A 24267-nucleotide genomic window follows, 5' to 3' on the forward strand; every position below is an offset into this window, starting at 1 on the left:
ATGGCGTAGCAGAAAATAGATTTGACTCGACATGTCTTTGAATTGATCTTGCGGAATGTGTTCTGAAGGAAGGCTGTGCATGAGGCAGACCGATACATTTAATTTCGCCAATCATGGCAACCAAAAGGATCAATTTCCCATGACTTCACATAGAAGCTTCTATCTACGAAACCATGGGTACTATGGTCTACAATTACCAATTAACTATTTCGTGAAGATGTGAAGATGTCCCACAAGTATGCAAGTATGTATGTTTGTAAACATTTTTAACTGCAACTGTCACAACAATGGCGCTCCTATCTCGGTGTAAATAAAAAAAGATCGTATTGAACCGAGTTTGAATCCTTTTCGATTTTTTATCGCTCAAAATGTAAAATTTAAATTAAAAAAAGTGCGCTAGGAAGATTCCCAAGTGTTTCTATTATTTTTTTAAATTCTAAGAAAATGAACTGAATTTTTTTATTTTTCGATTAGGGTTTGTCAGAACGCGCCGATCAAACTGACAGATCGCGCTGCTGTCTTCATAAAGTCGAGAATTGAGACAACTTGGTGGTGTGTGTAATGCTCCTTGATTGTTTTGTGTGGATTTTGCAAAAACTGTTTATGCTGTGGCTTACTGTACAACGATGGAAGAAAGGAGAATATATACTCAACTACTGCGAGAGTACCGGGAAAACCCTATTTTATGGAATAAAAACTTGCCAGAATACTTCAACAGAACGCGAAGATTTGACATGCAATGTAAATTAGCGAAAATATTGCGACCAATAGTGCCGACTGCGGATGGAAATTACGTTCGTAAAAAGTTGGCACGATTTCGTTCCGTTTTTGTGAGGGAACATCAAAAAGTCGTGCGATGCCGGAAAGCAGGCATTCATTATGAACCCTACCATTGGAGCTACAAGGAATTGCTTTTCCTACTCGATTCCCCGGAGGTAAGCGTGTGGGTAGCGAATACATAACTATATGAATTGCAATCTAAAATCTCTGTTGTGCAGCTGGCGTGCTTACGAATTGACGATCGCAGTTCTTCGTCGTCGGAACAAGCTGATGTTTCCATAGCCGAGTCCCAATCGCCGACTCCAAAACGGGCCCATGTGCGCCGAAAAGCTAGTAAACCCAAACGTTCAGATAAAAAACGGGCGGAAAGATTAGCCAAAAGTTCCGAGCCAACGGTACAGTACGATAACTTCCTCGAGTTGGTGGCAATCAAACTGAAGCAACTGACTACCTCACAGGGTAGATTAGCAGAGAAGATAATTAACGATGTGTTGTTTTACGCTGAAACTGGCGAACTGACGTTGGACCAATTGAAGAGCATAGCAGAAACGTTGCAAAAAAGCCAGATAACATAAGACATATTATTGATTATGGTTTTCTGCGGAAGAAGTCTTTCGTTCAGAGTTGCGACATGTTTTGTCTTACAATATTTTTCCTGTTGTTAATAGCTGAGTACTGGGAGTTTGAAAGGACAAGTGCCATCCAATAATTCAGTTCAGAAACTCTTGACGTCTAAAACACAAATGAAACTATCGATGTCATCGGTTTCAGTATAAAGATATACATTTTAGGCTATCTAGTTTAGTGTTCCCCTAAAGAAAAAGTGACGAAACGTATTGAAGGCATAGCTGTAACATCTATTGATGAACAGAACAGAATAAGACACAACAAGACTGCCCCAAATTTAATTTGTAGAAATAATCATCGATCTTTCTTATGCTCTCGAGCTGACTCTTTCTCGAATAGCTCCCTAATAATATTTAAATATAAAAAAATCTAAATCTGCACGAGTTGCAACGCTTTTTTTGTTTTGCTGTTATTCATTACACCCACGGTTGAGTTTTAGGGTATTGCCATGTATATTTTTCCTCTTTCTGTTTCTATATTGCTAGAAGTCCAAAAGAGTAAAATATGCATTTGCACATTTTTCTGTAGGCAGGATTTGATGCAGCGCATATAGCATTTAATTGTGGAATTTAATTTTGAAGCGTAATGTTTCTAAAGTTTCGTTGCGGAACTAAAAACTATCATTAGTAAGAATGTATAGTAGATAATGCTTTGGCGAACGCTGATTAAAAACTAATATGTGTTTGTGATTAACATAGATTTGGAAGACATTGTGAAAAAACAGCACACTACCTTTAGCCGATAATAAATTAACTGGAAGTAATAAAAGAGAAAAATTAAATTTCAGTTTTTATTTCTTTCGGCACATGCTTGACATTGCTGTAAGTTATTCCTCATTTTGTTTTGAAAAGATAACAGAACACGTTTGAAGAGCATGCATTAGGAAAAAATATTCGTTTATTTATCCAAAATAAAAAAAGTAGTGGAGTTTAAGGAAATTCACATTCATTAAAAACATGTCAGACTATGTGTCACAGCGTTTTTTTAATCAAAACCATGTAGTGCATGATGGTAGCAAAACCTGCACACGTGTTATTCTACCTAATTGTGCATCATTGAATTGATTATGGCTTGTTACAAAACCATTCGCCTATTCTAAATGGCAGTTAAGAGAGTGATCCGTCATTCCAGCATTTAAGCCACTCAGAGCTCTTCGTGATTCGCTCCAGCGCCTTTCGATTTTGGTGACGGTTTTTCTGGCGGGAAGGCCCAAAAGGAAGATGGAAATCCAACCGCATCACGTTCACGCTTAACGAACGCAGAATAGGACGATACACAGTTGCCGATGAAATGATTCGAACGCCCAAGTATGGCCAGATCCAGGTGGGGGTTTCCATCCGGATGGCGCACAACGATCACTTCCATGCGCTTCAGTGCATCATTCAGCTCCACCAGCATGTGGTTACTGTCCGAGGCGACGAATACCGCTCGGATGGGATTGTCCGGATTGGCTTCCCGGTGAAGCTTGATGCGACGTTTCAGCTGACGCACGATGGTGTCCCGCATAGGCATGCACATTTCTCCCGTCAGCTGACCGTGTTCGTTCCGATAGCCCAGGCACTGCGGGGATGAGAAGAGGTTCGAACTTTCCTTCACATGCTCACAGGCTCGGACCCAGTCGATGCCATTGCGGAGGTGAATGCCGATAAAAGCACCTCTCGGTAGTGCTTCCCGGATGAACTGTTTTGCATCGTTTTCGTACTTGGTAGACCATTTCAGGTATCGGTGGAGGTCGAGATTTTCACGCTGCGCTGGGAAGACAGCCGGTGCTCCGGTAAATGCTAGCACTGGCCATTTATCCGCCGGGTAGCGTTCGATCCACTTGCTGGCCATGTTTTCCCCGTGGTGTATGTCATAGTGCAGCTTGGGGCCGAAGAACTCCGACGCAACGAAATCTATATCGAACGTATCCCAGAACGATCCAAATGGGTTGCCACTTTTCGCGTTGCAACCGTGGCCGGCGCTACCATCAAGGCCCATGCGCTCGGTGTAGCAGAAGGAAATACGCTCCGCCGGTGGCCAGAGGGCTGGTGCTAGGTTTTTCATAAAGTTTTCCATCGTTATCACCCGATGGAAAGCTTGAAGAGGAGCCACCTGGAAGTAGGTGTCGAACGGTACCTGCACTGATCGGGGTTCGGCTTTGCGATATTCTACCCACGGCGGCAAAACGAGTGTTCTATTGATTGCCTTTGCAAACCCAAGTGAACCCAGAAAATGGTCTGCTTGATTCCCAAAACGGCCTGAAATTAAAAGAAAGAAACAACTACATTTTCATGAAAAAAAAATTCCCATACCGGGAATCGAACCCGGGCCTTCTGGGTGAAAGCCAGATATCCTAGCCACTAGACCATATGGGACCATGCGCTACACAACAATAATTAAAAAACAAAAGCGTGCTTACAAAATTATTCTAAGTACCATCATATTTATATTCAATTGACAAAATCAAGAAAAGGAAGGCTGTTATCAAATACAGTAGTAACTAGAACAATAAATATTCGTTGAGTCAATTAACAGCTCAGCAACAACATACGCCCCTTTCTCTGGGAATGCCGGAAAGCATGTGCAAAATTGTAGAAATATTCAATTTGTTTATAGAAACATCGATTATGCTTACCCATGCACGGACAGTACATTACGTATCCATTTTCGTCTACGGTGGTTGGATGAACTGTAGCCAAGAATGCTAAAAACAGCACTTTAGATACCAATCCGGTCGACCCCATTGCAGAAGAACCTCGATTTCAAGACGATAATAATTTAAAACTCTCCAAAACGCCAAACTAATTCAGAGTTGATCTCAGCCCGATTTATAGATAAACACAGTTTACGCAGTCTATTCATGGACAAGGACGCGATCCCAGATCATACGCCGGTAACAACAAAACGTTCGCACCCGTTTCCTGCAGGAACTTCGATAGGCGAGGTTGGGGTGATACGCACTACCATAGGTAAAAAAATCAATTTCACATGATCACAATTTCTGAAGTTCACATGATGATTTCACATTTTAAATTCCTAAATTCAAATCAATCGAAGAATTAACAAATCACTTATGATGAAATCCTCATCCAATTTTCCTTGAACAGGGACATCTAATCAATTTTCATGTATGTTTCAAAATGGGAGGAAACGCTTTAAAATCATGTAACATCAAAATACCGTTTTACAAAAAGAAAATAAGAGGGACCCAGTTCACACGTTAATTTATCTTCTGATTGGTACATTAAGCCCCTTAAGGTATGTATTGCCCCACTATTCGTTACTGCGTTTCCTTGGTTTGTTGTTGAAATATAAAAACAAACAAAGCAAATGTCAAACACGGCAGTGCTCCCAGTTTAAAACGTTAAAATGTGTATTAAAAATAGATTTTATCTATTTTAACCTTCAGGTCTACGACCAAAAATACCTACGTTAACATACGACCGCCTACCCGGGTAGGCCATACGTTTGGTATGGGGGTTTGCATTTTGCTGTGCTTCAAAACTAATATCTTTTGTTCTAGATGCCGTAGTGAGTTGAAATTTTCAGTAATGATACTTAAGAATGTTTTCTAACACATCCCATTCAAATAATAATATTAAAAATTCGATAAGTAAGTAATTTTTTCATTCAAATATATTTTATCCCATAGATCTACAATCGCCAACTCTGTAAACCATACATTTTCAATAAGTTATTGTGTTTGTTTATACTTCTTAAGTTTCTGGTGAAGTAACTTCTTGGTGCCTTCAACATTTTTGCTTATAAATTGAAATTTCAACGATGTAGAAATATTTTTCTATTAAATTTTACGTTTTGGAAATGTTCATGTTCCTCAGTAAATTCAGTGGCATATCTGGAGGAAATTCTTCATTATACATTGTTACATCTGATATTTAAGCCTTAACATTTTAAAACTTAGCTCATATACATAAATTCGATCGTTTTGTTTCAAACGATAACAGTTTCTTTTGTATTTAATTCAACCCGTTGCATCATGATTTTCTTGCAATTAATAAATTATTATTTTGTGTACCAAATTATGAAAGTTCACCTAGAATGCTTTCGTTGCCGCTGTGTGGTCCAAAATGTAGCATAATTTGCATATTTGTACATCGTCTTCGAGTTTATCTTATTACTAATTGTTCGAGGAGTTCGAGGAGTAAAACAGTTTTTCATAGTGTGTCTTAGATAAATTTGGATTGTTTTCAATATAAATATAAAAAGAAAAAACCCGAGGGGCACCTCCTTTCACCTACTGGTGGTTTGTCTTGGTACAGAAAAATATAAACTCTCGTACAAAACGTATGACTTACCCGGGTAGGCGGTTGTAGATTTAAGGGGTATAAATTGAAAAATGGTGTAAAAAATACTTAGAATAAAAATAAAAAGTCGGTTTTCGGCAGAATGATAGAGAACATGTTGCTTGAGGCATTCCAGGAATTTCGAGTCGATATAACTGTTCAATTCGAAGTAATTGCAAAATAAAAGCGCAAAACTTACCCAGGTAGGCGGTTGTAGATCTGAAGGTTAAATGTGTTCAACGGTATACAAAGTTTAAGTTGGGCTGAATTTAAAAAGTATTTATTTTCACTGGTAGTTTTTGAGTAACTTATTGTATCTGTTAAGAGTGATTGTACTGTTTTATATTTCGACTATTATTATGTATGTATATCAATGACTCAACATCCCCCAATGAAAAACTCTAGATTTTTCTACAGTTTTTTTTAAAGAATTACAAAATACACGCAAAAAACTAACAAAATTCCACAAACACATCATTAAAGTGAACTAATATTCCATTTTTATTTCATCGCTAGGCGTGTTCTATATTTCGATCGTACAAATAACGTTATACCAGGAATTAGATTAGATTTAAAAGAAACATAGGTTATAAAACATGCCTTTCGCGAAAAAAGACACAACGCACAAAAAACTATACCACAGCATTTGGGGATGGGGATGTGAGTAGGAAACGACATAATGCACCTAAAAGCCTACACCGTTTCCAAGCGCCCCGAGCAACAGGAGCAGTGTTGCACGCCACTACCGTACGGAATATTGGCCTCCTTGATGTCGGTCAAAAGCGAAAGGATGCGACCGGCCGTTTCATTCGCTTTGATTTGCACCTTTGGTAACAAGGGAGAGTGGTGACAGTCGTCCCCGTTTGTGTGCTGCTGTGATGCTGTCGTACCATCCAATGGACCATTTGGACTCGGTGTGCCACCGGCGGGACTAGGATTGCCTGCGAAGGGATGACCTTCAGGCGAATGTACCATATGTGCACTACCAGCCGGTGAGCGGAGTTCGTCCGTTCCACCGCCCTGTTCAAGCACCAATCGATGGACGAGATAGTTAAGCTCCTTCAGCTTCAGCTTCATCATTTCCCGATCGTCGGCCAGCTGCTGCAGCTGCAAATCCCGTTCCATATCCTTTTGCTTCAGAAGCCTCCGCTGCTGCTGGTAGAGTGTGATGTATTCGCCGATGGTTTCCGTTTCACCCTGCAACTGTAGCACCAGATGTTCGAGTCGCTGCTTTTCCTCCGTTAGTTCGGCCACCTCCAGCATGGTTCGTTTGAAGCGTTGCTGTAATTTTTCCATCGCTTCCATCGTCGGTATGCTGCTTACGATCGATGACTGGCGATCGAAGGCGTTCGGTTCGGGCCCGTTCGTGGTGGTTCTATCCTGCTGGAATCTATTCAACGCCTTCAGCAATTCTTCCTTTTCCTGGCGAAGGGTTTCAATTTCGTGCTGAAGATGATTGCTGGTCTCACAAGCCGCCGGCTCCGATATCTCCCCATTTACCGTGACCTTCTGTTCATCGGCGACTGTTCGTAACTGCCGCTGGAGATCCTCTACCGTGCGCTTGTGGCTTTCTAGTTCCCGCTGCAACGTAGATGCATCGTTCGAACGGGACTCGTAGTAGCGCAGACGATCAATCTCTTGGTTCTGCTGGTAGATTTGTTTGTTTAGTTCGGTATTTTCGTGTGCCAACCGAATCATTTCCTCGTCCTTGTAGTGTAGCTTCTCCCGTATGGCCGCCAGTTCCGCTTCCAGGTTACCATAGTTTGCTTTCATTTCCTTGCCCAGATGCAGCTCCGTTTGAAGCTTATCGGTGAGGTTTAGTTTATCGTTGCTCTACGGAGAGTTTCAAGATCGATTAAAATCCACGTACTCTATTTTCTCCCATCATAATCATTTTATACCCAAACTTACAATCTGTACGAAAGCACGTTGCATTTCTTCGAGCTGGGACTTAAGTTCCTGGTTCTGCGTGACGGCACGGGATGCACCCACCTTTCCGCTTTCAATTTCCGCCAACAGCTTCGCCACGTCAGGTTTGTCCAGCTGAAGACGATCCACCGTTAGCTGTAAGGTCGCTATTTGCTCTTCATACTGATTTAGTTTAGCTTCGAAATCGGTTTCCTGTTCTTTCTGTTGTGAAGCATCCTGAGTCTACAGAAAAGAAGAATGTACATTTTTAATTGCACAAGCAATGCAAAAGATTCGATCACTATGTTTGACGAAATAAATGTTATTGTTTTTATAATAATTGTTGTGTTGAACAATATCGAACAATATTCAACAACATAAGATATTAGGTCAAGCATTACATTTTATATACAGGGTTGCGTGAGAAATGTTTGCAGTATATTTAAATATTATTTTTCATCTTTGCGTACCAATATTTATATAAATTTGACAGAACTGGAAAGGTTTTTCTTTTAGGTATGAGAAAAAATACCTAGGGATAGACGAAACGATGGTGAAACGATAAAATGCCAGGGCCAACCGTTTGCTCTCTTAGTTCGATATTGTTGTGTTTAGTAATCCCTGGATAATTTTTACTTGATACTTAGTACGATGACCTTTCTAGTGCCGTCATATTGATGTGAATATTGTGACGAAAAAATGGCTAACTATAGTGTATTGACAAATAATTCCAAACAGTGTAGCATGTCGGTGCGAGGTCAACGAAAACTGGAGGTTAATAAAAACGCCTACCTTCAAATACTCGTTCTCATGTTCCAGCTCGGTGCACCTTTTTTGAAGCGCCTCTAGTTCTCGCTTGGTGTTTTCTTGCTCCTCTCTAGTTGCTGTCCCTGTTATAGGTGTTCCTGTAGCTTCCTGCTGAACAGTCTGCTGTTTGAGCATTTGCTGCTGTATCTGACGCTCTAGCTCGTTCGCGAACCGTACTGCCGACTCTTCGCTCTTTGCCAGCCGATTGTTCTCGTCCGTCAGCTCCTGAATCTTCTCCGCTAGGTTACCGATTTCCTTATTCAGATGTAACACATAGTTTTGGTATTGCTGGTTACTCTGGTCGCGCTCGGCACCGATCTGCTTCACAACCTCTTGAAGGTCCTTGATTTGTTGGGCCTTGATGAGGGTTTGCTGCGTGAGTGATTCGATCTTTGCGTTGTAATCCTGCCCATCGTCCGTGGTCAGCTGATCAATGCGCACCCTTGCCAGCCCGAGCTCGGAACGCGTCTGCTCGAGTGCTTGCTGCACCGTTTGATACTCTTCGTTGCGTACCGTTAGCTTCTGCCGTAGCTCGGCCAGGTCTTCCTGCAAATCCTCGTAAAGCTTCCGGAAGCGATCGGCTTCCCGCTGATATTCGCCGACCTGGGAGGTGATCGTTTGCTCCAGCTGTTCATACCGCTGACCGTGGCTTTTTGAGTCGGCCAACTCGTGTTCTAGTTTTTGCACTAGCGCGTTCGTTTCCTTCAGACGATCTTGCAGATCCTCGTTTTCGGCCGCCCGCTCCATCACCAGCGACTGGGACTTGGCCAGCGATGCCGTTAGTTCGGCTTTCTCGCCGACCAACACGCCGACGGCTTGGATTTGCATTTGCAGCTGTTCCTGCAGCGGACCCAGTTCGACCGTGACGCGAGTTTTGTTCTCCAGCCGCAGCTTTTCGATCTCAATCTTCAGCTCGTCCACCAACGACTGATGGTTACGTAGCCGGAGCCGTAATTCATCATTTTCCAGCTTTTCTGCGTTCAGCTGCCGACCCAAATCGGCCTTCTCCGATTCCAGCTCCAGGATTGTATTCTGCGGTCCGAGGTCGGCATTCGCGTTGGCGATTAAATTTCCAATCTCTTCCGAAATTTTGTTTATGTTAAACACATTCACATCAACTGGTGGTTCGACATGCCGGGGTTCCAGCACCGGTTGCGCAATTGGCACTGGTGGCTCGGATGGTGCCGGCTGTGGTTCTATGTGCCCGAAAAAATCGGAGCCTCCGGCTGGGAAGCGCGTGTCCGAGAATGGATTGCTTTCGTTGGCAAAATAGTTTGAAATGGAAACGATCGACCGCCCGTCTGTTTGTGGTTTTTGTGTGTCGAATATGGCGGAGGAGAAGTAATTGCTATTGAAGTCATCGTGTCGTGCCGTGCTTGGTTCGATAACACTGTTGGAATTCACGGTAGGTTGTGCCGGTGCGGACGTTTGTTCCACCGTCGCAGAACACTCAGACGAAGGTGGTGGCGATAAGGACTGTGATGTGGTGTCAACCGGGCCTGTAACGTCGGGAGTGTAAGATTCACTGAACAGCTCGGCCGTATGATTCCCTTCATGCTCACGATCCTTGTGCCGAGCTTGGTACTGTTTTAGCTGCAACGAAACCAACGGAACAATAAAGTAATCTAATGGGTAGATGACGTGTCAGGCTGTTTGCGTTTGTTGCCATTCTGTCAGAGAACACACGACAAGTACGTGTCAGCCGAGAAAACTATTGTATCTCAACACCACGACGTAGAATTCTAGCCCCCGCATGTATACCGATTTCAACAAGGCGGTGTTATGCTTCGGAAACAGTTTTCACTAGCAAACTAGTGCCCTAAACGATGTGTTTACCTTTTTTCTAGCAGCAGCAATTTTCTCTGCCTTGTCTGCCATGTTAACCTCGAACAACAACAGAAAGGTTACTTGCGAACCAAAACTTCAAGGTTGGCTCAGATAGAGCGGTGTGACAGAAAGCATAGCGCCATCTTGGATGGGCTCATTTGTGATACCAAAACACTCGATGATAGACAAGGAATTAATTCGATTCCAACAGCAAACAACAGTTGGGTAAACTCATAATGGTGGATCAACAAAATTAGAATTTTAAGAGCGCTTCAATTCACAAACAAAGTAAAACCATAAAATCTGATGCAATGTTGGTCTCAACAGTTGCTTTACCTTGGGTAAATGATACTCGCGCTGGCAACACTGTTGCCAACAGACTGTCAAAACTGGATGGCTCATAAAAACTAGTGATGGGGAAACTGAATCCCTACAGGGATTCGAGTCTTTCGATTCAAATCCATTCTTAGATCCGGATCTTCAAATCCGTGAATGTGCATGGAGCAGAGTTGGATGCGATTGTTCTGGAGAGTATTGCCCCAATGCCCCCTCTCGTTTGATGATTTCCCGGTTGACAGAAATTGACATTGTTGCTGGTACTATGTAGTTCCAGCAAGACTCCCAGCAATCTGCCATGGAAAAACTTGCTGGTACTACATGACAGCTGCAAAAAATTTGAATTTTTGTCAACCGGGTTATATTTAATATCGCAAGATACTTTCATCCCTCTCGAACCTATGTAGGGGTAAGCGGTGAGAATCATCATCATCATCATCATCATGTAAACAAATCAATGTCGGTCTGGAAATTGTTGATCCAAATCTGTATCCTCAGAATCCGATTCAGAATCCGGTAAAAATGGTCTGGTCCTGATGAAATGGGTTTGGTTGGGTAGAACAACTCGGATAATGGACATTCTACTATATTTGTTTGTAAAAAAATAGGTTCCAGGAATTTTTCTAGAGCCTAACTTGCGAATCGCGCATAAAACTCAATCTATGTCCATAGGACATTCTACCCAGCGTTCGATTTGAGTGAACTGAAATCAATTATATTGTCTCTAGATCGACTCGTTATGTGACTAATTCGACTCAAATCATTGTGAGTCGATTCAAACAGTTTAGTAATCCAATCAAATCTTTAGAATCTTTCAGATGGGATTCGAATCTTTAGAATCCGTCAAATGGGATTCGAATCTTTAGAATCCGTCTAGGGATCGAATCTTCGAATCTTCTGCCAACACTAAACTGGATGGCTCATAAAAACACACGAGAAAGAAGTTCCTCGCAAAGTGTACGTAGATGTTGGCCGCCTGGTCCGGTATACTGTGCAGAAAACGGGAGCAAATGAAAAGCCGGAACGTACCATCCACCGTGCATCGTCTGTACTCTAGTAAAACTTAGTATCGCCTTCCTCCCGTAGGCAAACGGTTTCCGATTACAACCTTTGTGCTTGTGCGACCGTTTGTGTGGATGATGCAATGTGTACGATTGAGCTTTAAACTCTGTGCCCGGATGATTCCCCGGATAAAAGGAAAAGAACGCAAATAGTGCCCCGAATAGCCGAGGGTCTTTGCGTGAATCACCGTCCATCTGGCAGGACACCTGGTTCACTGACCGTGTTTAATATTGGCGATGATAACGAGTTTCCGACGGCTTGTACCACGTCGCACTCCACGAGGAGAAATCCCTGTCATCGTAACTGCGACGGTATATTGAGACCAACCATCACAATCCGCCTCAAGAGGCAACTTTGAGTAAGTTTTACCAAGCCCCCCCTCAAGACACGACGAGCGTTCCGCAGTTGGATCGCTGCACACCGCGTGTATGTGAAGTGAAATTATGTAATTTTATATTGCCCTCTTTTTTTGCTCTCGTTCTCTGCAAGCGATAGTCAGCTGGCCAGCAAGAAGTTGAATGAACGCAACGCACCGCGGATGCCGGCGGTAGTGTAGTGCGCCATTTTACCGCGAGTCATGGTGAGGGGATGGCGTAAAAACAACGCGCTGCATCAGATAGTGCAATCGCAGCATCGAACGCAGCAGCCTGTGAAAATTCTATGTTAGTGACGCAGTACCGTAAACGGATGTAGCGAAGCCCTCCGTAGGCTTATGCATTGCGTGCAATGTTGAATTGATTGGTTTATCCTGCATTGGAAGATCGGTTTCATGCACACAGTTACTCAGCCTCACATCGCAGCTCGACAAAGTGTATCGAAATAAGTTTCCTCGACGGTTCGGTCGTACCACGATAATAAGGGCGTCTTCAGGATTGTTGGCCTCTCCTTTGTACCACCATTGTAGCCCAATTAAGGTATTCGAGCATGTACAAGGATTAAGTGTCTATGTGACCAAAGTGGGCGGTAAATAATAGTGATCGGAATCAGAACCAACAACGGCCAAATTGCGCAACTTGTTTTGTCGCCGTAGAGCGCTCCGTCCGACCGGTGTGGTGTGTGTAGTTCGAAATACTTGCATGCATTATTGCAATCGGTGCGCCTGCTAGTAAACCGTTGGGATAATGCCGACCGGAAGAAGATCGCGCAAGAAGTTTTATCAGGCCGAATGTGTGCTGTGCATGGAGTGGCTGACGATAGACGAACGGGGTGGTCCCAGCGTTGGTGCTAACAGTGATTCTACCCGTTACAACAGCAACGGTCAACACAGTGTTGCGGTGTGAGCTATATAAAGAGAGTGAAGTGAAAAAAAGAAAACAAGTTTCGTGATTATATTTTTATCGCATTTCAAGTGTAAACAAAGCGTGTGAAATTCGGCGGAGGTGTAGTATATCTACCTACCCCGCGATCAGCATGACGGCATCGGCCAGTGTCGAGTCGTTGTTTCCCTCTACGCCGGAGCAGCAGCACAACAATCACAACCACTACCACCACCAGCATCCGTCGGCATCAACACCAACGGCAAGCACATCACAGCAACCGGTGCGAAGATCGCAACCGCTGAATTCACTGTCATCACCGAAAGTATCCACCATGTCCGGTGGTTTTTCGCAGCAGCATCCGGCGCTGATGGTGGGCTCCCAAAAGCCACCACGGTCGTCTGTTGGAGGGGCATCGGTGGCCGCCGGAACTGGTGGGCGGGCCGGTGCGAAACAGTCCGATCGCCGGAGCGCCTCCACCACGTTACCGTCCCGCGTATCGCAAATGTACTACAAACATGGACTATTTCTGTCCAGCTATCCCACGACCGCCACCAGCATTGCTCTTGCCATCATCATCTTTTGCTGGTAAGTGCAATTGAGGCGGCTAGGGTGGGTTGGTGAATCGGAGGAGAACGAAGAACCTGAAATGTTTATTTCTACCATTCGATTTACAATTTGTTGCTTGTTGGTTGCCGGTCGAATGTTAATTTGCGTTATAAACGAGTTTGTTTAAACTATGTATTCCCTAGATCAGGGGTCGACAAACCTCTTCTGGGAAACTCGCGCATTGGAGAAAACTTCTAATCACTAAGAACAGAATTTATCGAAGTTTTTTTATTTTTGATTACGTTGTGACTAATGAAATAAAAACTATATGCTGTTGCGAAACTACAAGATTACCGTATTATGCTAAAGAGACGAGTGAGATCCACACACTTAAAATTTTTGCCTTAAAATCACAAATTGATACGAACATTATCTTATTTTTTTAAGGGTAACGATGTTTGAACCTTATGGAACAATGGTAGAATAGAGAAAATTGATTTCAATTTTTGTTGGTTGATTTGTCCATTACCGTTTTATTTGTTATGCTAGTAAATCATCTCAAATTCGATACCATTGTTGTGTTCAAATGCAGATTTATTTGTATCTGTTCTGTATTCTATCTCTTTAAATTTTATCGCAAATAATTTCTTTCATATGAAGAAAATTTATTTTATATTTTCGGTGGTTCCTTTCAAAACAGCCCAGGTTTTTCTTCTTTTGATTCTGAAAGAGTTGGATACAAAATTCATGTGGTTGTTGAACCACACATCTTTACAATGATTTGCCGTATGCTACAAGCCCAACGATATTTTCCAAATTAATCCCACCATGGATTTCTGTTAGGAAGACTGTTATTTGTTTGTCGTTCTTAGGGAGGATTGAAACCATCCTGCAATGTAATATGAACTTTATAGGTGTCTTGCAGTCGTGATTCCCAGTTTCCACCAGCAGCTCTCTATCGCAGCTGGTCTCTTATCAGAAACATACACCCAGTCGGTATCACTGCTGTTTGTTTCGTTGGTCGGACTGGCCGCGTGGAACTGACACAAGCACCCTGCCGTTTCCATTTATTATATTTACGCTTTGATTGCACACGTCAAACGCGCTGACATTCGAAAGATGCAAATTGCACACGCGTCGTTGCACCTGCGATTTTCTTTACGCAGAAGGAAAGCTTGGACGAAAAAAGGTGTGCCCATTGCGGGGGGGTGATTATATTTGCATAATTTCTTTAATGGTCATCCCGACGGCAAAGCCGAAATGGGTGACATTATATGATGGATGCGAATATGACCATTTACTCAAACAAAGTTTGTCATTTCACAGGGTTTGGAAATTATGTTTGATGAATTGGACAAGGAATCTTCCTACCATTTAATTTCCTACCATTTTAACGTTATAAACAAATACTCTATGCACTTGCCGATGGCCGAGCAAAATATTCAGTTCGAAACATAAGCGCTATAATAGCTCAAATATTGAGCCAAAATTATTTTTAATCAGTGCAGATTAGATTAGAATATGGTTTCCCGGGAGTAGCTTCATTCAGTCCAATCGCTCTCAAACCGGTTGAACCTTGCTTGCTGATAACGCTTGTTTTGGAGTTGGGTTTGAAAGCAAACTTTAGTACTTGCAGCACTATATATAACATAGCCTTTGAAACACGTGCTCGCTGACTCGAGATGATGCTAACAACATCATCGTGGATGATTCAAAACGTTTTCATTCCAGTCTTTGGAAGGTTTTCCATTTATCGTTATCATGCCCAACTCATCTGGCAAATTGATGCTAAAATCTTTCGCTTGACCATGACCATGATCGAGTACACACTTACACACCCTCAGCGATATTTGCAGCTAGAGCTTAAGCGTATCAATATTCGAAAAATGGCCAAGATAAGCTTTATCTTTTTCCTTCGTTTTCTCAAAGGAAACTTTACCTGCCACATCTTATCGTATGTCACCCTTTACAATGTTGTATCTTCCTTTTGACCACGGTGATGATTCAGTTGCCGGTGTTACGTCAAAGCGTTGGATAGAGACACACACAAAATTTATATTTTCAGCGTGATTTGCATTTCTTATTCGACGTCACAGAAGCAGACTTACTGTTAGCTCCTAATGTGCAGTCACAGCATCACCAAAATTAAATTTATTTTGTTTCATATTTTTTGAGGATAAAGTAATTTAAATGCCTTTGGCATTCCATGTTTCACACATCAAAGATTGAAGCGTTTTGCATGAGAATGTTAATTATCACAATGTCTATACTCACCGGTCACGACGATTGTACAGTTCATTTTGAGAAGATACAACACTTCTAGTAAAAATATTTCGTATGGAAATAAATTATTCTGTTTATTTATTTGGTTCAGCGTCTGGAACCACGAGATAACAATACAGGCTTTGCCAGCCAACTTTGCCTCGAAAGCGAGTGATTTTGTCTCTAACACACGTTATTTTGAAATAGTTCATCAACTGTTGTCTCTAAAGCAACTGGTATTGAAATAGCTCATTGACAGTTGTCTCTAACGCATCTCATTTTGTCTCTAACTCATCTGACTATGCCTCTAACGGAGGAAAGGATAAAAATAAGGAAAAACCAAAGTAATTGTGGTTATGATACATTGTAAGATTCCAAGAACAATAAACATTATTATTTTCAATATTTCACAATGCATAGTTGATACGTACGCAGGCACGTATAAAAATTAAACGCAAAATTGTTCAAAAATACATAAGAATAGCTTTGAAGCATACCAACATGATAATGTTTATTGTTCTTGGAGTCTTACAATGTATCATAACCATAATTACTTTGGTTTTTCCTTATTTTTCGGCTTGAGTGGGTTGCCTGCGTTATAGACATAGTCAGATGAGTTGGAGACAAAATGAGATGCGTTAGAGGCAACTGTCAATGAGCTATTTCAATACCAGTTGCTTTAGAGATAACAGTTGATGAGCTATTTCAATCATCGGTGGGTTAGAGCTGACCATAGGTGGCAAACCATGTAAACATCATGTGGAGTTCAACCTAAATAAACAAGAAAATAAATTAAAGGTTGAATCAAAATTGAACCTACAATTGAAGCTACAAGAAATATTAAAAATATTTTTCACTTTTTTAAATGCTTTTGTGTCCATGTTTTCGGCACAACATAGAATCGCACTCTATATGTTTGTGTTGCCCGTCTTTTCTAGCTACCCACTGCTGAATATTCCTCTCCCGGGAACGATACCGACCAAAGTTATTTTTCCGCACACGGAAAGCATCAGCGAAAACCTTCACCTCACCAACGCGAACCTCTCGAGCGAGTTCTACAATCCGTTCAGCTTTTCCGGTGGGAACATGTTTAACATCTACAACATCAGCATGGAGACACCGTTCCCCTGGGCCCGAATAGACCCGCTGCTGTACGTGCAGCAAGTAATCATGCGTACAAGTGTCGTGCCCTGGGAGGATGATCTGCTGCTGACCGATGCGTTCCGTGGCCCGCTGTATGAGGTGTTCAAGCTGGTTGAGATCATCCGCAACCACGAGGATAAAAGGTAGCTTATGGTTTAGCTTACTTTACGCTTGATACAGGAACTAATGTTCAATGAATGTTCTTCCTTTTTTCAGCAAAGTAACCCTAGGCCACCTTTGTCTGCACGTGGAAAATGTGAAACGTTCATCCCAGCAGGCGTTGTTTCCCGAGTACAACTGCTTGCTGCTCTCTCCGGCCAACCTTTGGCAGCAAAATATGCAAAACTTTAACAAGGATAGCAACCTTTTGAATACAATCTTCGTTAACCATGTACGTATATTTAAATACAAAATGCAAAATTCAAGTTCTGAATTGAGATCCTTGTAGATTATAGAAATCGATTTGCAAATAATGCAACATATTGCATACAATGTTATGTTCTAAACAAGCCATGGCAAGGGTTCCGTTTAAACATCGAACAAGCATGAAAAGTCATACAAATGTAATTTGTGGTCAGGTCAATAGACAATTGTTTATATTGAATCATTATTAATTATAATCATCATTATTTGCCAAAAATTTAGCCAAATTGGCCAACTTAAATTTGGTGTTAGTTTCATTCCTTTTTAATTTGTGCTTGTAATTTCATGCCTATCATGACAATTTTCCTCGTCACTTAGAGCTAAATGTGTGATACAACATTGTTGTATTATTCTTTTTTATGTGCTAAAAGTCTTTTATTTTAACGGAATCTTATTTGTTTGTTAAAAAAAAATACACTGATAAGATTAACTGGTATCTTCAGAAACAATCTTACTTCTATGTGCCAAACAAAAGTCGGAATTTTATAATTCGTAACAACCAGTACTTTCATTTATATAGTTTATTTGTATCTTTCACAGAACTTACAAAAGTCCAAGGTATCCAACGCGGAAATGTTATTTGGTATTCCACTACGGGACACCGGTGTTAAACGATATCCAATGCGAACGCGACCACGGATCATTCAGTACGCGGTCACGTTGATTCTGCGTGAGAATAACCCGGCCTACATCGAGTCGTTACGGTCGAAACTGGTACGGGCGTATCCGCTGCATCAGAAGAACGTAGTCGAGCCGGAAGATGGGACGGATGGCGATGGCGAGGCTGTAACGGAGACGAGCGCCAAAGAGCAGCCCATGGGACAGCAGTCAATCATGTATATTTTCTATCCGGGCGAGTTCAACTGGAAAGAGGTTTTGCCGCAGTGTGTCGCATTCGTGTTGCTTTTCATCTACGTATACTTTTCGGTGCGCAAAATAGAAGCGATCCGATCACGGCTGATGCTAGCGTCCTGCGCCGTACTGACCGTCCTTGGCAGCTTGCTGATGTCGCTGGGGTTGTGTTTCTTCTTCGGGCTAACTATCAGCTTTCAATCGAAAGGCGTATATCCGTATCTGGTCATTCTGGTGGGATTAGAGAACGTGCTCGTTATCACCAAGAGTATCCTCACGACGGACAACAATCTCGACGTGAAAATACGGGTGGCGCAGGGATTGAGCCGCGAGGGTTGGTCGATCACGAAGAATCTTCTCACGGAGATCACGATCCTGACCGGCGGTTTGGCGACGTTCGTGCCAGTAATACAGGAGTTCTGCATATTCGCCATGGTCGGGCTCGTGTCAGACTTCTTACTGCAGATGCTTTTCTTTGCAACCGTGTTGGCATTGGACATCAAGCGAGTCGAGTACAGTACCGAAGTACGACGTTTGCCCAAGATGCTGTACTTTAATAGCGAGTTTCGACGTGGCGCAGGAAACGTCACGGTATCCGGTTCAACGCTAGAGACCCGAAACGGGGCCGTCGGTTCGATCAACCGGTCCCGGTCGCACCCGAAGCTGACGGGGTTGGATCAAGCGACGGGACATCAGAAGAGCGCGGCAAGCCTCAGCGGAGGTACAGGTAGTGGGAAGGACGCCAAAATCCCGAAACGTTTGCGCATCGTCAACTTTTGGGCGCGGACGAGATTCTTTCAGCGAGGTTTCATGATTTGGATGGTGCTGTGGATCTCGAACATTATCTACAACGCGGGTCTCATCGAGGAACTGTTCGTGATTGACAAGAACATGACGGCGTACGGCGATATATCTTCCGTGGGGCTAGATAATACTGTTTCTCGGTTTGAACTTTCGCCCGGTAGCCACGAACCGCATGAGGTAAGCTCCGAATCAGTGAGTGCATTGGACATGGATCGTTTGAACTTCCAAAAGCTTCCCGATGGATTGCAAGTCGGGGGTGGGGCCACTCCGGCCCTGAACGTGACGGAACAGTTAAATCGGCTTAAACATCCCGACTACGAGACGGTGTATCAGCTGTCCAACTTCCACTGGTCGTCGATACTGAAGCAGTACAATGTGTCCCTCAGTGGACGGTACGTGACCATACTGCCACCGATTAAACTATCTCACGCCGTAAGCCCGCAGACGGCTCTGCAGTTGCGTAATGTTGACGAGAAGGCGCCGCACCACTTCCAGTGGAAGGCACTCGCGGTCGCATTGGATCCGCTAGACTTTAACGATGCCGATACGGGCGATGGATCACCCGTACCGATCGGAAACGCACCGTTTTACCCGAAAACACCGATGGAAATTCTGCTCACCTGCATGTTGCTTGCCGTGAGCACATTCGTCCTAACGTACACGATGATCGTGCTGTATCGGTGCGTCTGTACGCGCAACTACGCTGAATGGAGGGCTAGCTGGCACGAGAGCGACAGCGAAACGGACGCCAGCAGACCGGAACAGTGTCTGCTGGAAGGCGTCCCGATTCAGGTAAACGGCCACGCGCACCGAATTGAGTGTTTGGTCACCGACGGCAACATGATCGCTAGCTCGTGCCTCCAGGGACAGGTCAAAATCTGGGATGTAACCAATGGGGAGCAGATGGCGGAAATTGACCGCTGGCGGTACTTTGAGATGCAACAACGACGGGGCAGCACCGCATCGCCACAGACGCTACCACCCTCCCCCTCCGACACAACAGTTCCGTCCGGTGTGCTTTTGCGTAACGATGAGGCCAATTCGATTACAGGCATGCAGGAAGCATTCCTCGCCACCACGGACACCACTACAGCATCGACCACCAGTTCGCCACCCATCGGGGCATCCTTTAAGCTGAAGAAGAAACTTCACTTCAATTTCTCCAACACTAAAGAAACTTCCGCTGATGGAAAAGTAGTTTCCGATTCCAAACTATTCGACTTTCAGGCACAGTATGAACGTTTCTTCACACCATGCCCGGCGGTGCAACGATCCTTGAGTAACGATACCACCCCGGTAAGCACCGGTGGTAGTGATCTCCGAAATCGTTTCGCACCGAATGGATCGCATTTGCCAGGGACAACAGCTGCCACGGGCTCCTCGGAACAGAACAATCATTGGAAAGCACGACCAACAGTGCTATCGAACGAATGTCCACGACCACCCGGACCTCCGAGTCCCAATCAACAACTACAACAACAACAGCATCAGCAGCATCAAGTATCGCCTATATGGTGTTTAGACTTTCTAGACAATCTCATCGTGATCGGGTGTGCAGACGGTCGATTAGAATTTTGGGAAGGAAGTAGCGGTAATTTTAAGGTAAGTCTTATGCCATATATGTATGTGTTAACAATTTGATCAAGCAAAATGGGCATGTCGTGTGTTGTTTTAGAAAAAAAGGCGGGCAATCCGTACTATTATAGTTTTCCTCGAAATTCTGATGAAGACGATGTAATAAATTCACTAGATATTTTTCCAAAGTTAAGGTTTACAATACATTTTGCACTGTTAAAAACCGAAGGACCTGTTCGTTCGGTCAGGTTCCTATTTCAGTCAGGGACCGCAAGACATTTAATCTTCAAATGATGGAAAGATACAAAATTTAAATCCTTAGTTATCATTTAGAAACAACATTTCGACACATTCAGGGCATGAATTTATTTTACCGTGGCATTAACATTTTCATTCATTACTTGTTTCATACACAGTGCATCTACGAGGCAGAAAATTCACACAACAACGGTGTGACCAACATCAAACTGACCGGCGATCGCGTTATAGCGGCCCGGCTGAGCGGTCGAATCGACTTCTTCCGCCTTGAAACGTACACCCAGGGAAGGCAGATCGACTGGGGCTTCACTTCGGCATATCGGAGAAGTATGTAAAGTGGTTGAGCTGATGAGAGAGAAAACTAACGACTATCTGTTTGATGCATCAACAGCTCACATGCGAACAGGATCCGCTGGAAGTTTAAGCTCTTTTCAAGCAGCCATGACGCCTAGCGGGACTGCTGGGAGTTATCAGCAACACGGAACCGCAGACTCGGAAGAGCTGCGGTGTATACTGGAGTTTCAGCAGCAGGGACATCAGCAGCCAGTAACGTGCCTGGAGGTAGCCGGGAACACCGTGATGACCGGGAGTCAGGATCATACGCTGAAGGTGTTCCGTGTAGACAATCACCAGCTACTGTACACGCTGCACTCTCACTGCGGACCGATAACGTGCCTATTCATCGACCACTGGCAGTCGGGGATGGCCGGATCCGGCTCGCAGGACGGATTGCTATGCGTTTGGGACCTGACCACAGGTACGAGTGAACATATTGCGAAGATGTTTCTCTGTTCCTTATCGCGTTTTGTTTGCTACACCATTTTCAGGTGCTTGTATGTACAAAATACAGGCCCACGACGATTCGATCGTGGCGCTGGCCGGTTCACCCAGTTATGTAATATCGCTGGGATTGGACGAGCGGATACGTGTGTGGGATCGATTCCAAGGCCATCCACTCAACACCATCACCGTGAGCCATGCGTACTCGGCGCTGGTCATGCTCACGCCTTCCCTGCTTGTCACCGGAAAGCCAGGTAAAAAACCTAGGATTATCGAGGAGTATCTTTATTTTCGATTTAAAAAAATTCCCAGCAAATATAATGAAAATGTTTACATTTGTTCTATACAATTCTGTTTAGGATTCAAATCTCTGTGGCGACTAATAACTCATTTTTCACGTTTGAAATCGCAAATGAGTAACTAAAAGATTCGAATCATCGTTCAGTCTGTTAAAAATCTCAACAATTCAAAAAATGTTATAATTATCACAAATAGATAGTATACAATAAGTTACAGAGTTAGGGTATTCTAATGCATTAAGAATAATCAATAGTCAAAGCCATTCAAGGCAACATGTAAAAAATAGCAAGATGACTTTTTTTACTTTTTGACTAAAATAATGTTTGATTTATTTCTCCACAGGGGCACTAGTCGTATGGGATGCCCGAAGCGGCGAGGTTGCCCGAGAGGTCAAGCTGGACTGCTCCAATATGCAGCTTTGTCCAAAGATCATGCTGCCGGCGTGCGGTTCGGTGATATGCGACTACGGCAACCAGATGCGTGTTGTGCGGTTTCCACTCGTTGCGGCTGATAAATGCGACTAATTTACCCGCCTCAGCAAAGCTGTCGATCCAATTCATCAACTGATAGCTTCGTTTAGGGCACAATTTTTGACCACCTTCCTAAGGAAGCTTATTGGAAAGAAGAGAAAACATGCGGGGCAACACTTCTCAATGCGAGCAAATTCCGTGTGCGGCTCTCTAAACAAACCTATGTTCCTTTTCAAGCCTAAATCCTGCAGATTTCCGTGTGTTGCGTTAATGTTTTATATCCGTACGACAAGCTAAGTTTGCCCAGATATATCTTTACCGTGGTCGGTTTTGCTGTGTTTCGTGTTCTACGTGTTTACTCAGTCCAAGTGAGAATAATTAAATTGAACGCTCGATATAGTTGGGCACCTTCTTGAGTGTCCTCGTTTGAAAGCTTGTAATACAGTGTTAACTTATCGATACCTATTTAAGACATCAAATATCCTTCCCTGTGGGATCAATATCGGAAGGGGTAGGAGTGCAGCTTTTCAAACCGTTCCAAAGCAACGCCCTTTTTTGTGTTTATTTTAAATTCGAACTATTCAAACAGCTCAAACACCCACGCTTTAAGTGTATCACCTGATATTCTGATTTCCTATGTGGTTTCAATTATTTAAGTGTAGATTGTAAGGTTATACATGTAAGGATATTTTTGAGCACAAGCACCCATAAAGCATGTAAGAGCTATCCATCCCACACAATCGACGAACAATCGTGATTCCAATTGCATTGCTCGAACGATCCCTTATGACACGCCGTGTCGTACAATAGGTTTTTGCGCGTGCACCAGCCTATCGCTAACTGATACTAAACCAAATCAAAGCAAAACAAAAAAACATTGTAACAAGATCGTGATAAAATAAGATGCCTTCTGACACCGGCGCGTTCCTCGCACATGCATGGAATATCATGGAACAGCGCAATCCTAACTGGAATCATTAAAAATCAACTACAAAATATGGCTAAAGGTGGGCACATGCACATGCGCTGCGACGCGTTGGCAACTGTCTCATTTTCTCAGTGATCATGCTCAAAGCAACTATTTATGTTTGAAAGAATGTCGCGAAAGAGTGTCCAACGGTTGTGACGGGTGTGTCAATCGGAATGAACGTGAGGATCGAAACTGTTTGATATACATGTATGGAAAAGCAATAAAACTAAAGTTCATGCAAATATGGGCACACTTGAACAACTAATTAAAAAAAATGTGAACTAGCGATCGGTACGACAAAAACAAACAAACCAAACACGCGCGATACAAACGAGAGATTAGCACTATTTTCATTAAATTATTAAAACGCCTCGTATTAAGTAGTAGATCTGTGTAGACGCGTAACTAACCCAAACACAAATCACTGACACGTAACCGCAGATGCTGTTAAAGGCTAACACAACCAAACACCAACGAACATATACGTTTGAAAAAAGGACATGCAGAATAAACAACTATAGTTGAAAAAATGGCAATGTTCTAATATGAGAGAATAAAAGAATACATTGAACAATTCGATTGTGTGATTATCTTTAATAGAGTTTAAATAATTGGTCATGATTGTAATGATGACACAAACCTTCTAGATGAAAATATTCCTGGGTTATATTGCTGGAATGAGACGCGTGAAGTGTTTTTTATTGAGTTGCTTTTTTCTTTTTTTCGCTTCCGTAATTTAATAACCCCTAATCTTTTACTCTATTAGTCCTTATCAAATGCCGCTTTCATAAGGAGAAAAAATAATTAAAGCTATGGGAAACGATTAACCGGTTTTGCTCATGGCTTGCGATAGCGTGCAAAGTTTTTGCCTAGCTGTTTAACTATAGTATAATAATTTAATATTTTCGATCGCTAAAATAGCCTTTTTTTAACCTAGGAATTTAACATCAAATTCAAAAACACAATATGCTGACCGAGCGGAACGGTGACCC

General features: G+C 43.0%; 4 protein-coding genes and 1 non-coding gene across 5 annotated transcripts; 2 read left to right on the plus strand and 3 right to left on the minus strand.

Annotated features, from left to right (window-relative positions):
- The first annotated feature begins 540 nt into the window (after window positions 1–540).
- LOC131287834 (uncharacterized) lies at window positions 541–1575 on the plus strand. The gene is made up of 2 exons (XM_058316920.1): window positions 541–935; window positions 999–1575. The coding sequence occupies exons 1-2, from the start codon at window positions 627–629 to the stop codon at window positions 1353–1355; spliced, it is 666 nt and encodes a 221-aa protein (XP_058172903.1). The 5' UTR covers window positions 541–626; the 3' UTR covers window positions 1356–1575.
- A 710-nt stretch (window positions 1576–2285) lies between these two features.
- Window positions 2286–4133, minus strand: LOC131285705 (GDP-fucose protein O-fucosyltransferase 1). Its single transcript, XM_058314561.1, has 2 exons — window positions 4025–4133; window positions 2286–3647 (listed from the first exon to the last, which is right to left on the minus strand). The coding sequence occupies exons 1-2, from the start codon at window positions 4131–4133 to the stop codon at window positions 2551–2553; spliced, it is 1206 nt and encodes a 401-aa protein (XP_058170544.1). The 3' UTR covers window positions 2286–2550.
- Trnae-uuc (transfer RNA glutamic acid (anticodon UUC)) lies at window positions 3693–3764 on the minus strand. Its single transcript has one exon. It is a non-coding gene; the product is annotated as a tRNA-Glu (tRNA).
- Window positions 4134–6197: 2064 nt separating the features above from the next.
- Window positions 6198–10289, minus strand: LOC131288651 (golgin subfamily A member 2). The gene is made up of 4 exons (XM_058317803.1): window positions 10245–10289; window positions 8394–10001; window positions 7605–7844; window positions 6198–7526 (listed from the first exon to the last, which is right to left on the minus strand). Exons 1-4 carry the CDS (start codon window positions 10284–10286, stop codon window positions 6387–6389), a joined length of 3030 nt encoding a protein of 1009 aa, XP_058173786.1. The 5' UTR covers window positions 10287–10289; the 3' UTR covers window positions 6198–6386.
- A 2408-nt stretch (window positions 10290–12697) lies between these two features.
- Window positions 12698–22640, plus strand: LOC131285630 (sterol regulatory element-binding protein cleavage-activating protein). The gene is made up of 8 exons (XM_058314489.1): window positions 12698–13477; window positions 16639–16986; window positions 17060–17234; window positions 17807–20524; window positions 20914–21082; window positions 21147–21512; window positions 21583–21789; window positions 22178–22640. The coding sequence occupies exons 1-8, from the start codon at window positions 13044–13046 to the stop codon at window positions 22357–22359; spliced, it is 4599 nt and encodes a 1532-aa protein (XP_058170472.1). The 5' UTR covers window positions 12698–13043; the 3' UTR covers window positions 22360–22640.
- The last annotated feature ends 1627 nt before the right edge of the window (window positions 22641–24267 follow it).

Source organism: Anopheles ziemanni, chromosome 3, assembly GCF_943734765.1.
Source record: "Anopheles ziemanni chromosome 3, idAnoZiCoDA_A2_x.2, whole genome shotgun sequence".
Taxonomy (NCBI): domain Eukaryota; kingdom Metazoa; phylum Arthropoda; class Insecta; order Diptera; family Culicidae; genus Anopheles; species Anopheles ziemanni.

What these genes read in the sequence shown, in the direction of transcription:
- LOC131285705 (XM_058314561.1), bottom strand. Translation starts at nt 4,133, where the DNA reads ATGGGGTCGACCGGATTGGTATCTAAAGTGCTGTTTTTAGCATTCTTG. An exon ending in AATGTACTGTCCGTGCATGG is followed by an intron (nt 3,648 to 4,024) that starts GTAAGCATAATC and finishes TTTTAATTTCAG; the next exon opens with GCCGTTTTGGGAATCAAGCA.
- LOC131288651 (XM_058317803.1), bottom strand. Translation starts at nt 10,286, where the DNA reads ATGGCAGACAAGGCAGAGAAAATTGCTGCTGCTAGAAAAAAG. An exon ending in TTGCTGCTGCTAGAAAAAAG is followed by an intron (nt 10,002 to 10,244) that starts GTAAACACATCG and finishes GTTTCGTTGCAG; the next exon opens with CTAAAACAGTACCAAGCTCG. An exon ending in AACGTGCTTTCGTACAGATT is followed by an intron (nt 7,527 to 7,604) that starts GTAAGTTTGGGT and finishes AACTCTCCGTAG; the next exon opens with AGCAACGATAAACTAAACCT.
- LOC131287834 (XM_058316920.1), top strand. Translation starts at nt 627, where the DNA reads ATGGAAGAAAGGAGAATATATACTCAACTACTGCGAGAGTACCGGGAA. An exon ending in TCCTACTCGATTCCCCGGAG is followed by an intron (nt 936 to 998) that starts GTAAGCGTGTGG and finishes TCTGTTGTGCAG; the next exon opens with CTGGCGTGCTTACGAATTGA.
- LOC131285630 (XM_058314489.1), top strand. Translation starts at nt 13,044, where the DNA reads ATGACGGCATCGGCCAGTGTCGAGTCGTTGTTTCCCTCTACGCCGGAG. An exon ending in ATACAATCTTCGTTAACCAT is followed by an intron (nt 17,235 to 17,806) that starts GTACGTATATTT and finishes TATCTTTCACAG; the next exon opens with AACTTACAAAAGTCCAAGGT. An exon ending in CACTTCGGCATATCGGAGAA is followed by an intron (nt 21,083 to 21,146) that starts GTATGTAAAGTG and finishes ATGCATCAACAG; the next exon opens with CTCACATGCGAACAGGATCC.